The sequence below is a fragment of the Plectropomus leopardus genome, chromosome 22, assembly GCF_008729295.1.
Source record: "Plectropomus leopardus isolate mb chromosome 22, YSFRI_Pleo_2.0, whole genome shotgun sequence".
NCBI classification, from domain to species: domain Eukaryota; kingdom Metazoa; phylum Chordata; class Actinopteri; order Perciformes; family Serranidae; genus Plectropomus; species Plectropomus leopardus.
The window spans coordinates 16,599,790-16,614,607 of record NC_056484.1 but is presented as its reverse complement, the minus strand read 5'-3'; the positions used below and the strand labels follow the sequence as shown (position 1 = coordinate 16,614,607).

Genomic DNA, 14,818 nt, shown 5'->3' with positions numbered 1-14,818 from the left:
ATGCCACATCGCTTTTGGAGAAGTGCGCGGCGCGTATCGGACATCCGGAAACCCCTCCGCCCCCATCCTCCCTCCCTCTTTTTTTTCCCACCCAGTCCTCTATCAGTCCAGGTGGCAGAGCGCACTTCGGCCGTGGGATGCAGCCTCTCATCTCCAACACATGGACAGCGGAGCTTGGAGCTGCCGCAGCGCGCCACGGCTCCACTAGCTGAAGACAGCACCTCTCACCAGCAGGGAAGAAAAGACGCGGTTAACTCTTGGACGTCAGATACAAAGGATATACTTCTCTCCAATTCTTGCTTTTTTTCCTTCTTATCTTTTCAAACCGCAAGAGAGCAGAACAAGTTGTGTTCAATGCGCAACCATGCTCATCATCTCGTCCCGCAGTGCGCTGCTGTCCGTCTACTACCCACAGATCTTCCTCATCCTCACCAGCGGTAGCTACCTGTAGGTTTCTTATCCATGCTTAATTTAAAAACAATTTGATTTGTAAATGTGCCTTACGCGCAAATTGGCCAATTACGCACGGAGAAATCTGATCGTCAAGTAAGATCGCACCTTGAGAGCACATGCTGGCTGTTGCAGGTGTTTTACAACATGTTTTTCCACACCTAAAAAGTCTCCTTTCAATGCTGCTAAATCAACTAAATAGCTATATTTAGTTCTGGTGTGGAAGAGTTTATTTTAGAAATGGAAACTTGGAATATCCAGTCAACCAAAATTTAGAAAACATTGGCAGGAAATGCTTGTGCTGTTTAATCATTTTCATATTATTCCACAATGGAATCGCAGACCTCCACGGATTTGTTCTTCTCATAAAAGGAGCAGTTATGTCATTTTCATTCAATATTCTGTCATAAATCGAAACCTTATTAGACTTGAGTGAATGAAGGCAGTGTTTAATCTACCTGACTTTTCATCTGATGAGATAACCTGCTCTCATGGATTTACACATTACCCCAGAGCCACTCTGTCATAGGAGCACCTCATCAGACAAGAGCCGTAACTGGAAAGCAGCATATGGAAAAGAGACATATCGGACTACTTCATGCTCTGCCTGTGTGGAGCGGAGCCGTGTAATGAGTTCTTTCTTATGGCATTAAAAGACCCAGGCCCTCACAAAGTGAATGATTGCTGCGCCATACATGCCTCTCATTCATTACAAGGGCAGGTCCTGAGACTTAAAAATAGCTGTGGTGGTTCATGTTTTCTGTAACACAGAGAAAGAGAGAAATGAAGTGGATTTGGAGCCATTCCTACAATTAACTATTGTTCTCTCTCATGGCTGTACGTTAGATAACACATGATGGGATCTGGATGTTGTAGTCTTCTCTTATTTTCTCATTTGGTTTTGATTGTTTTTTTACAATTTAGAGACTGAAAAAGTTTAGAAAAAAACTGGAAACAAGCACTTTTTTTCCAAGTCTAACCAGATATGATTCAGCTGATCCAAACCGTATGTTAAGAACACTGTAACATCTGAAAAGTTGATCTCACTTAAAATAATACTGAAAGCCAATTGCCTTGAAAAAGGAAAGTAAATATGACAATAAATCGTAATTTATGTTTACATTAGTAAAGTGTTAAGTTCATTTGAAATGTAGCTGCATTTACTTAATTTTGTGAAGCTGTTGTGACTTAAAAATGAGAAAAGAAATCACCTTGTTCTTTTTAAGTGTTGGCAACTTGAGCACATCAAGTTAGTCTGACTTAACTTGAACATGACAAAGAAAGTTTTGCCAATGATGAAAGTAGGAGATTTGTGAGTTCTGTTTTGGGATATACAAATATGACTGACGAGTGTACAACTGGAAAAATACAAATAGACCTATATAGCACAGCATACTTAGTTTACTAAAGTTGTTAAAATTTAGAAAGACTGATTTAATTAAACTTGTCATTTTTAAGTTGCAACAACTTAACAAAATTAAGTACATATAACCACATTTTAAGTAATTTTAACAAGTAACATAATTTCAGATTACAAGTTATACTTACATTTTTCAAGGCAATCAGTTTCCTTGATTACTTTTTTTAAAGTAAAATCAACTTGTCAGATTCGACCATACAGTATATGTTGTCAGGTATATTTTTCCTCCTCTATTTTATCTCATCTGTCTGTCTTAAAAGTCCTTCTTACTAACCCCTGTCTCTCTCCCCCCAGGGCGCTGTCCTCTGTGGTAGCTCTCGGTGCAAACATAATCTGCAATAAGATACCAGGACTGGCCCCCCGTCAGAGAGCCCTCTGTCAGAGTCGCCCCGACGCCATCATCGTCATCGGCGAGGGCGCCCAGCTGGGCATCAATGAGTGTCAGTACCAATTCCGCTACGGCCGCTGGAACTGCTCGGCCCTGGGAGAGAGGACTGTCTTTGGACAAGAGCTGAGAGTAGGTCAGTCTGTTTGAAACTCTTCAGGTTGTTTATCTCAGTATAGACAAAAGAAAACCAGCAAAGGGAGGGAAAGTTGCTCAGAGGACAGGGTCTTAAATACACTATGGACGTTTTCACATTAGTCAGTTAGACAAGTGGAAATCTTAGTTTTGAGGCACGAATGTGGACTGAGGTGTAACCTAGGCAACACAACTCTGCTTTTGGTGGTGTTGATTCCCAATTAGGGGTTGTCAAAGCTTTAAAGGGGTGTAAGATCACTTTTTAAGAAACGAAACAGCACGACTATATCTCAGCCATCCCCTCATTTCCTTGAAAAAAAATTAAATGATATTGTCATTGCTAGAGTCCCACAGGGTAAAAAATTCACAGAATTACATTGAAGCCTAAGCTATACTGCTAAAGCCTTCACTCCCTACTAAACAGCCTTGAAAAGGATGCAATTCAAACAACCAAAAAACTAAAAGAACAATGGCCAGCGTCATGAAGAGGAAAATACTCAATTCAACCAGAAAGAAGCCTACAACATTGACAACTGTTAAAAATATCTGGAAAATGTATCTTTGATGTAATATTCCCCAAAAATAATATGCTCAAAATTCATCCAAATCACTTGTTTTACACAAACTCACTCAGTTATCGCATTCACTATTTGAGTCAACTGAAAAGTTCAGAGGCTGGTCTGTACTGTTATTGTTATGCACTGAATGTTAGAGCTGCCACAATTAATCAGTTAATAGATACAAATCAGCAGATCAGTCATTTTTCAAGCAAAAATGTCAAACATTTGCAGATTTGCACTTCTTAAACATAAGTATCTGCTGCTTTTTTTGGTGCAAATTCAGTAGGATTTGTGGTGACCATTTTTTGACATTTTATAGACTAAAGGATTAATTGATATCATGAAAATGACTGGAAAATTAGCTGACAATAAAAATCATTTTTAGTTGCACCCCTATAAAGTTTAAAATGAAATATCCTATATTGTCACTAATAAAATGTCACTTAGTCATGCCTTTTCTGTTTACTCAATGATAAAAATGGGGTCCTTTAAGGAAAAAGTTTGAGAAGCACAATCGGTCCACAGATGTGTCAAGAGGTATCTTTACTGGCCTAAGCAAACCTAACCCTAACCCCAAGAACTGTGCTGTATATTTTAATGAGCACAGCTCAGCTTTGCGGTTTGACATCCTTTTTGTATTGTCCTCAAGCCTTCCGCATGTGTTGTCAGTGGCATTAAAAAAAGCTGCTCGACTGAGTCGGCACGAAAGAGACATAAAGACAGTTGGCGAAACTTTCATAAAAGCATTTCTGGGTTGGACTACCACATGCAACGACAACCACAGTAAATCTTCTGCCTCATTTAGTCGCTGAAACAAAAAAACTCAAAGGCTTTGCTAATGTCCCCAACGGAGATTCAATCTGCAGTTTATGTGTGTGACATCACCGCGCTTACAACACACATTGTCACAGCAGAGCAGTCAGTGTGAAGACTTCCTCACACTATAAAATCTAATAAGAAGATTTTACTTTTAAAAAATCTGCCGTTTGCCTTAAAAAATGTAAGTATGTGTGACTAGTTGTCCTAATTTATGCTGACTTTTTTTTCCCTGATTGTTAAGTTTACTTAAAATTTTGTCTTATTTACTTGATTTTGTGAAACTGTTACAACTTAAAAATGACAAGGTGAATTAAATCAATCTTACTTACTAGCGACTTCAGTAAACCAAGTTTACTGTGCTATATTTTTGTATACTGCTGGTCGCAAACTAGTCATTTATATTTGTATATTCTTAAACTTGTTTAAACAGAAATTGCAGATCTCTTAACTTTATTACTGGCACTCTGTCACGATCAAGTTAAGTCAGACTAACTTGGTTTACTGAATTTGCTAACACTTAGTAAGAACAAGGTAATTGCACTTGTCATTTTTAAGTTGCAGCAACCTCACACAATTAAGTACACACAGCCACATTTTGAGTAATCAATTGATAAACATAAAGCTGCTAACAAACAAACAATTTGATAAACATAACTGAAGTAATTAATAGTAATATTTACTTTCCTTTATCGGGGTAATCAGTTTCCAAGATTATTTAAAGTGAGAGTAACTTTTCAGATTTTACAGTGTATATCTGGGTGTGCCATTTTCTGGAAGCATTCATACATCAAATATACACGATCTGTCAACACAAACTAACACATCTCCCTGCTTTTAGTCAACATTCTTCTCAGTTTTATTTCTCACAGAAGCTCCTAATGTGAACCTCTTATATAAATTGTGTTTCAGTCCGAAATGTTTTGTTGCGGTCTTGCTGTGGCTTTGGATCCATGTTTAATCTAGCAGCTCTGGGAGCAATCACTTTCTTCTACACGGGAGACAGGCAGACAGACGTCTGGATCCCTTTATTTCTTTTGTCAGAGGAAATGTCTCTTTTCTCTTGTGGTGTGTAAACGAGCTCGGAGAGACACTTTGGACCCTGCTCATGTCCTCACCACGCAGACACTTTGACCAAATAAGTACTTTCTGAAAGACTAAATCTCACAACATCTGTATAAAAACTAATTGCTGTAAATTATTGTAAAAACATGAGCACTGAGCATGTCAGATTTCCTCTTGTTCATGGATTCTCTGTAAGATTGGTTTGCCATCTCTGCATCCATTTTTGCTATTTTTAAAAATAGAACTGTAATCCCAAGCTATACCCCCCTCGCGTGTCGCTAATGTACCATCCACCACTTCATTTGATTGACCTGCCGAGCCTGTGAACTCATTAAGCATTGAGAAAGACCAGAGAGATTCATGCTAACCACTAATTGAAGTCAGCTCCAGCAGCTGGATGGCAACAATGGAGCCCTGCATGCACTGCCGTACAATCAAAACAAATCACAGTGCGAGGAGATGGCTGTTTGGCTATTGCATGCGCCTGATGCCTTGAGAAATGCTCCCCATACAATATATCTGAATGGGTCGCGGATTTAGTCTGATGAGAGAAGACTTCAGAGTTTGTTATGAGTTATGGAGCGGGTGGAACCGCAGGGCCCGATGGTTTCTGCGAGTGAGTTTGTCAGGTTGGAAGGGAGCCATTAGAATCGCCTCTACCAGAGACGCCATGCATTAATACTCTGGGCTGTTGGGAAGAACGGAGGCCCAGCATTATCCTGATTGGCGCGGGAGGATCTTATTACCAATTGTAGTGCCAATAAATTCATTTCCCTCCTCCACACCATAAATATTAAATGTGTTTATTCTGAAGTTCAAATGGTGACATACAAAAGCTTGGAAATGGGCACATCTCAGTCAAGCCTGGCCGCAGATTATTTCAACATGCAACACAGCGGTATCATTTGCTAGAATAATGTGGACCGCCTAAGACAGACACACAATGACACTTAAGCCGCGTGAGAAATTCCATTGATGAAAAACATTAAGCAGCAGCTCTATGAGTGCCGATCCAGAAAAAAGCTCTTCTAGCCAGCCAGTAGATGTCACTTGTGTTGTCTTCACTAAACCGATTATTGTTCTAACAGTGCAGTAGTGACATGTAACGAGGCAGAAAGAAAAAAATCAGTTATTATTGGTTCCCACGCATTTTTATGGACGAAATCTAAAAACTTTTCCATGACTTTTCAAAAACCCATAATAAAATTTCCATGTTTGACTGCATCTGCGGCACATCCCGGCCTGGTTAAAGTACTCACACACACACACACGTGCATGAGTGTCTCGCTGCTTATAGCAAATGCTGCCACACTATGCCACTAAATGAAACCTGTCTTAACCCTTTGAAACCTGGATTGACATCTCTTTTCTTATGTTGTTTTTTTCAAGTAGTTAAACCATTGAAACTTGAAAGAAACTGGTTTAATTTCTTGTTTTGATAACAGCAATGAGCAACTTGGCAAAAACTGTCCCACAAATTGCAAAAAAATTGCTAGATGTACACAATTATTATCATTTTAAGCCCTTTCTTAAAAGTCATTTCCTTGTTTGTTTGTTTTTGTTTTTTACTTTCTTTTTACTTTGTTTTTCTGCTTATTTTCAGGTAAATTTCTTGTATTTGTATTTGTTTCTCGCTAATTTTTGGATTATTTCTTTTCAAGTTGTTCATTGCTTCTTCCCATGTGTTTGACAGAAATCAAGCCAATTTGCTCAGGTTTCAAAGGGTTAAAGTTGAAGGCTTGGCAGCTGTTAGTCATGGAAAATGATAACTGTGCAATTTTTTCATTTGTAACAATGAGAAAATGAGTTTTTTGAGTTAGTTAGCTTCACTTGACGTTGTACGTCCCTCAGTGAACAAAACTATAAATCATGAAGCCATGAGTCGATGCATATTAGAGCTCCGTTAAGTCAACAGCTAACCTAAACAAAATAAATTAGCTATTATGTATTATTGTGTGGAAAGTTACCCCCGGAGGGTACATAAAATCCCGTGACTTTTCCAAAACTTAAAAGTGATTGGCTTAAAGTGACTGTGGCATCCTGTCAGCATTACCATACTCTACAAACTGTCTCCAAATCAGTGATGCTCTTCAGAGTCGCTATCTCCCCTTGAAGATGCAGTTTCTAACTTTTACAAAAATAACTTTTTGGCATAGTTGAAATTGTCACAGTATCCGCACAGGAGTACATTACACAGATAATTGGTAAAAAAAAAAAAAAAAAAAAAAAAAATCATGTTCCTTCTCTGCCTCGTAGTGATTCTAATGGCATTTCAGTGCAGAAGAAAAGCAGTCTATCAGAGCTGAGGAGTCTCTAATGCAGCTGTCAACTATGCCAATCACTGCACAACATTACAGACATCTTCTTAGGACTGCGTGGGTGTACAGCTTGTGCTTATTGGACATCTCTCTATATCTCCTGTTAGTTTTGGTGCACGTGTTTGGGTCATGAAGTTTGGTGACCTCATGTAGTCGCAGCAACTGTTTTCATGGACTGAGTAGTGCTTACATGACAAGTGAGCTGTAATTCATGTGTAAAAAATGGTGCAGTGTTCCTTTAATTCTTTTTCAAATCCTCCTGCTTGAGCCATAATGGCGTAACTGCATGATGGGCATGCAACACTTGCCTTTCTGAGAAAAGCACTGAAAGTAGTGAATTTAGAATGCCTGTAAAAAGTGACTTTAAAAAAAAAATAATCTAGGACACCGATTGCCTTGAAAAATGTAGGTAAATATAACTAGTGGTCTTAATTTATGTTTAATTATATCCAATTGTGAAGTTTACTTAAAATTTAATCACATTTACTTGATTTTATGAAGTTGTTGCAACTGAAAAAAGACAAGTTTAATTAAATCAATCTTTTAAGTTAGTTGAAAAAGTTATTACAACTTCAGTTAACCAAGTTTACTGTGCTATATATCTTCATTGTTCCGGGTGTAAACTAGTCAGTCATAGTTTTTTTTTCTGAAACGTTAACAAAACAGAACTCACAGATCTCCTGACTTCATCATTGGCAAAATTCTCTTTGTCATTCTCAAGTTGAGTTGCAATAACCTAGTTTACTGAAGTTTCTAACACTTACAAATAACATGGTAACTTCACTTGTCATTTCTGAGTTGCAACAAGCTCACAAATTTAAGTAAATAAAGGTAAATTTTATGTAAACCTAACATTTAAAAATAAAGATTAATTAAGATTAATTATTGTAATGTACTTTACTTTTTCAAGGCAATCAATTTATCAAATATACTCAGATTCTGCTCTTTTATCTCCAGGCAGCAGGGAGGCAGCATTCACTTACGCCATCACCGCAGCTGGAGTTGCCCACGCAGTGACCACAGCTTGTAGCCAGGGCAACCTCAGCCAGTGTGGTTGTGATCGCGAAAAACAGGGCTACCACGACCAAGAGGAGGGCTGGAAGTGGGGAGGCTGCTCGGCCGACGTTAAGTACGGCGTGGAGTTCTCGAGGCGCTTTGTGGATGCCCGAGAGATCAAGAAAAACGCCCGCCGGCTGATGAACCTGCACAACAATGAGGCAGGGCGAAAGGTAATGCAAGCAATAAGACAAAACAGACCATCCAAACTGATTTGTTTGGGGTTCACTGATAGACACATCATACAGCATACTCCAGTATAAACATGCAGAAGATATGTAGGAAGAGGGACACATCTAAATTTCAATAGATTGTTCATGATTATGAAACATGACTTTAAGTTATGATAGCTCTATCAGCCTTAAACTGTACAAGTGCAGAAATGATTTAAAAAAGCTCCTGTACACTGGAGTGGGAGTGTGTATGTGTGTGAAAGAAATGCAAAACTTGGCAGATGCAGCTGCCAAAATGGAGCTGTGCCATAGCCCTACTGTCCATTCACTGAATTACTACGCATTAAATGAGGATAGAGGATATTATTGCAAGTCTCTCTCTCTTCCTTTCTCAGTGGCAGGACCAAAGACCGCGCTTCCGCACCACCACACACACTGAAGCAACCAAAGTCAGGAGCAAACTCCCCCAGAATGTCATGGGGAAGACACACAAGTTACTAGATGCACTGATGATGTGCTTAGTTGCTCAAAAATCATTTTTTTAATGAAAATGTTTAGGAAATCTTTTTCACATTAGCTCAGCCACGAGGGCAAACAGTCACCTGTCATTTTTGTCATCTGAAAATATTTGTATGGCATTACAATATGAATCTGACTCAAACCACAATGTAATTCTATATGTATATGATTGCACAACAGTTCTGGTCAGTTTTCTCGGGCTGTCACACCATTATGTGGTCTGAAGAAAGGTAAAGTTAATTAGAGACTACGGTCTTGGGGTACGAGTTATTTTCCCCAGGTTCTTGACATAAAGTTGGCATACTGGTTGGAGTGCTGAAAGTTGAAGTGTCCGCAGAAAACCCAGCTTACCAAAAGAGAAAGTTTTGAAGGCCATGCAACTGCTATTAACCAGGGCTGTACCAAATATCTTTTTTTTAAATTTTTAAATACAAAGCTTCTATTGAGGTTTTCAAATAAAGCTTTGAAGGTCTGCCGTCATGATGTCAACACCCTTAAAAATCCACAATTGAGGTGATTCATGAAATTAAAAGAAGTCTTCTTTATTAAATCAACTTTTTTTTTAGCAAATATTGTAATTTATAGTGCTTATAGATTGCTGCTGGACCGCACCGTCAATACAGGTACATCCCAGGTAGCAAAAAATAACCCTGCCCAGCATTAATCTGAACTCGGCATTCTGTAAGATATAAGTCAGGGTGCATTTGGTTGCCCGACTTGGCTGAGATCCAGGATCAGTGACGCTCCAGAATAATGGCCTGATTCCAGCTGCCAATACTGCCATCATTAGGTCATTATCACCTAGCCCAGTATCGTCCAAAACTTGGCATGCCAGAAGAAATAAGTCAAGCTGCATCCAGCTGCCTAACTTGGCTGAGACTCGGGATAAATGAAGCCCCAGAATCAGGACATATAAACTGACCTGATTCCAGCTACCAACACTGTTCCCTTATCAAAAATCACCTGGCCCAGCATTGGCCCAAACTCGGCATGCTGGAAGACACAAGTTGGGCTGCATCTAGTTGCCCAACCCAGCTGAGATTTGGGATGAATGACACCCCAGAATCCGCCAAATAAACTGGCCCAATTCCACCTGCCGACACTGCTATCGCTGGGCCATTATCAAAAATGACTGGCCCAGCATTTGCCCAAACTCGGCATGCCGGAAGAAATAGGCTGGACTGCATCCGGTTGCCTGACTTGGCTTAAACTAGGGATGAATGATGCCCCAGTAACAGGGAAAATGAACTGGCTGCCAAGATTGCCATCATTGGGATGCTTCCCTTTGTGTGAAGCGAGCAGCAAAGAAAACTTTTTTTTTAACCGCATTGAAGTTGTTTTTGGAATAAGCTTAACGCCATCAAGTATGGATTGAGGCAGAATGTATTGTTAAATAAAAAGGTAACTTTTGGAAATTCTTACATTTATCTTTTCTTTTTTTCCGAATGAATTTAGACTTTTGGTCTTTTCAATGCACTGGAGCAGGAGTGCTCAAAGTTTTGATGAATGAGAGCCATTTTAGGGAGCCAGCATATGATTAAGCGCCACACAGGAAAAGTGCAGTTTTAAGTTTTCCTTTAAAAATGCTAACTTAAGCTAACAGCACTAGAATTGACAACAGAACGCAGTTTTTTTGAGACTCGTATGATGCAACCTCTGATGTATTACTAATGGGCCTACAGGGCAGGGCTCCCTTTTCCTTTCCCCTACAAAATGTCACTAAATGTTATGTTTACTGAAGAATTCGAAATGACCACAAAGAAACACAAAATGACCATAAAAAGGGGCAAAAACAACCACAAAGAGACACAAAACGACCACAAAATCTGTGTCTTTCTACTATGTGGGAAAGGTACCTGGCCATGTGCATATCTGTGCTCAGGGGACCCAATGCCTCATTATTCAAACATGAGTGTCAATAGTTGTATGCAACCAGTAGCTTTCAAAGTAGCTACTGAAGTTAAAGTACTGAAACTGACCACAAATTATTAAAATATAATGCATGCATTTCATGTCATGTTTCTGTGCTGGCCATTGGCTCCAAGACCGCACTTAAAGAACTCCTGCTCTGGAGTTATTGGAAATGTTTAGATCAAACAAGTCAGAAACAATCCTAGGCAGCCTCTACTTGAATCTAATTCTAAAAATGGTTCATCACTAATAATATTAGTGTTGCCTAATCTTTATGTGCAACTGTGCAGAAATACCTGTTTAAACAGAATGAATAGAAATTAGAAAATAATAGAAGAATAGAAGAGAAAAAAAATTAATACATGTTGATTTGGAATATGAATGTGAATGTTAAAAATGGAGCTTCTAAATATTTGGTACAAGTTGATCTTGCTCACAATAATATTGGGAACTGATTGCCTTGAAAAAGGAAATTAAATTTAACTTTAAATATTAATTTGTGTTAATTTTATATCTAAGTTTAATTTTAATATCACCGCATTTTGTAAAGTTGTTGCAACTTAAAAATGATGTGAAATGACCTTGTTCTTCCTAAGTGTTACACAACTACAGATAACAAAGTTAGTCTGACTTAACTTGTTCATGAAAGAGGATCTTGCCAATGTTGAAGTTAGGAGATCTGCGAGTTGTGTTTTCTTAACATGTCTAAAATATACAAATAGAACTGACTAGTTTGCAACCAGAAAAATACATATATATACAGCACAGAATACTTTGTTTACTGCAGATGGTAAAACTTAGAAAGATTGATTTAATTAAACTTGTCTCATAGTCTCATTTTTAAGTTGCAACAATTTCAAAGACTTAAGTAAATATAACTAAATTTTAAGTAAACTTAATTAGATATAACGTAAACATAAATTAAGGTTAATAGTTACATTTAGTTACATTTTTAAAGGCAATCAGTCTCCCAGATTTTATATCAACTTGTCAGACTTTACAGTGTATTAACTGTTTCAAATTCAAGCTATGAAGGTGTTTATATGTCTATGTATTAACCACACAGAATTTATTTTCAGCTTTTAACTATTATTATTTTTAATTCATACAGACCTAATTTCTACTCTCTATGTGATCAGATCCTGGAGGAGAGGATGAAGCTGGAGTGTAAATGTCATGGCGTGTCTGGTTCCTGCACCACTAAGACCTGCTGGATCACGCTGCCAAAGTTCAGAGAGATCGGTTACCTGCTGAAGGAGCGCTACAGTGGAGCAGTTCAAGTAGAGCCGGTCCGAGCCTCACGCCTCCGCCAACCCTCCTTCCTACGACTCAAAGAGGCTAGGGGCTACCAGAAGCCCACAGACACAGACCTGGTGTACCTGGAGCGCTCACCCAACTACTGCGAGGAGGACACGGCCACGGGAAGCACGGGAACAAGGGGGAGACTGTGCAACGGCACCTCGACCCAAACAGACAATTGTAATCTGATGTGCTGCGGCCGGGGTTATAACACGCACCACTACACGCGCATCTGGCAGTGCAACTGCAAGTTCCACTGGTGCTGTTTTGTCAAATGCAACACATGCAGTGAGAAATCAGAAGTTTTCACCTGCAAGTAGGGAATGAGGAAGTGAGGAAGTGGAAGGTGGGAAAAAACTGACAGTGGTTGAAGGTAATGACAAAGTGAAGGACTTGGAAGTATTTGAAGTGAAGGACTTGGAAATATTTATTCAACAATTTGCACATTTTTACATCCTATTTTGGAATTCTTTAAAGAAAGAAAAAAAACAGACATGAGGTTTGGAGAGTATTGATAAAAAGAGACATTCTTTTTTTGCGCGCTGGTACAAAACTGACATGATGCAAACAATTTGTAGGTCACGTTCTCGTTTGCCTCCAGCAAAGCAATATTTGGAGGACAACATCTTGCAAAGATGCTTACAGATGTCATGCGCGAGAGAAGAAAACGACACAGACTATTGTTGGATCTTGAGAAGAATTTTGCAACACACTAACTGGAAAAGCGCCTCACGCTGCCATTGCAGAAGACTCCTGATGAAGACTAAAATGGCAGTGGAATACTTTTAACTGTACGCTCACACTGTATTCTGTTTGAACACTGAAAATAAAACAAAGTTATTTATGTAAACATATCTTTCAAACCTTATAGGATGGATAGCTAACATTTTTCCTCTCTTATGATCTTCAATTGCTACTGATACATTTTAAGCTGAGAGTAACCAATTTTTACTCATATGGAGTCGCATTTACAACCACTAAACAGCAAAGTTCTCTTTTTTTTAATTATTTTTATCGGTCGTCAGTGGCGTTTTTCGCTATAAATTAGCTGTTTTTCTTTGCACTCACATAGTCACATTTCTTTTTTCTTTTTCGCGGGACATCACTTAGTTGTGCTGTTGAGTGCTGTGCTGAAATCTCTCTCATGGACAAATCCCCCCCCCAGAACCCAGACCCTTTGTTCCACCGAGAGCCAAAGAGGCAGAAAATACTCCCAAGCTATTTTAAGCATCCAACTTGTCAGTTTGAACGGCACTTTCTATCCCGACCGTGTTCATTGTTGTGTTTGCGGAGGGGCTCTTGACTTCAGAGAACAGCATGGAAGCCTCATTGGAACTCCATAGAGGTGCAATCAGGTTCAGATACATCCAACATTCCCATGAACGGCAGAGACGTGGAATTCCACATGATGGCCTCTGCTTACACAAGGCCTTCCAACGCGGTTTAGGCCTGCCTGGGTGGATGGCATGCGCCCTAACCACACAGAAGGGGGTATGAGAGGATCAAAGGCCTCAAAGCTATTTTTGGACAGCACCCTTAATGTATTCAGAAATGTTTATTTAGGCTTTATATAACTTACAAAACGATTTGAAGAGTATATTTTTATATGAGGAACATGGCACTTTATGTCATTTATAGATGGAAAAGAAAGTCACTATTTACAAGTGTTTTCTAATGTCATTGTATTCAGATTTGAGAGCTATAAATTATTTGGAATTTATGTTTTTTTGATCCTAAATTGTAAATACTCCACATGTTTTTTTTATCAAAGTAGCCCAGATTGTCCATCTCAATACAATCCTTCAGAATTCAACGTAGCTCATGAAAGCCGAGTGATTCATCAAGTGTTGGAAAAGTCCAGGAAATTTTGTGCAAACCGCTGTTAAGTATTTGAGTAAACACATCGAATTGCGATTAAATAACACATTGGAAGCATCAGCGACCAACTAGTTGTGCAGCATTAGATTGAAGAGATTTCTGTGTTTCCAGTTGTCTTCATGGCCCTTTTGGTAACTAGGATCAACTCATCGCTGCTTCTAAAAACATAGTTGTAGTTTTAAATACAGCTAATTTAAGTTTATTTGTTCTGTGGCAAAATCAAAGTCTGCATCACTTACAAACATGGACAGTTGTGTTTTTTCTTTTTTTACCAATAAAATTTGAGCATCCTTTTAATGCCTCGTGTGTTATGTCACATCTGGCCCTCATAGACTGAATCACAGTGATGTTGCATTAACAAAAACTATCATTTCTGGGTAGACAACTGGCAATTGATCTGAACTGCAGAGCCAATTTGAAATCGGCAAATTTGTTAATTTTTGTTGTCATTTTCAGCTGTACCTGTAATGTTTAAAGATATCGAGTTAAACACGATGGTCGGACTTATCTGACATTTCTGCTGTGACTATATTATGCTCTATGTTACTTTGCTAATGTCTTTAATAAACCAAATCTGTCAGCGTGGAAGTTAAGAAATGTACTGCTGTGAATGGGGCCACAGAAAAACATATTTAAGCCATCTACAAAAACCTGTTCTAGTTTAAGTGTATGCTATATTTTGAGCATTTTAAACCACTTTTTTTTAGATTATGTTTTGGGTGTTTCTGCCTTTTATCGAGAGAGAGAGAGGGAATGACACTTAGCAAAGGGTCACAGGTCGGAATCAAACCGGACCGCTGCAAAGGCTTCAGCCTATCGGGAGCACACACTCT

At 38.8% G+C, this 14,818-nt stretch overlaps 1 protein-coding gene across 1 annotated transcript; it reads left to right on the top strand.

Moving 5' to 3' along the window:
• The first annotated feature begins 231 nt into the window (after positions 1-231).
• wnt7ba (wingless-type MMTV integration site family, member 7Ba) lies at positions 232-12,427 on the top strand. Its single transcript, XM_042511264.1, has 4 exons — positions 232-447; positions 2,165-2,391; positions 8,107-8,378; positions 11,948-12,427. Exons 1-4 carry the CDS (start codon positions 365-367, stop codon positions 12,425-12,427), a joined length of 1,062 nt encoding a protein of 353 aa, XP_042367198.1. The 5' UTR covers positions 232-364.
• The last annotated feature ends 2,391 nt before the right edge of the window (positions 12,428-14,818 follow it).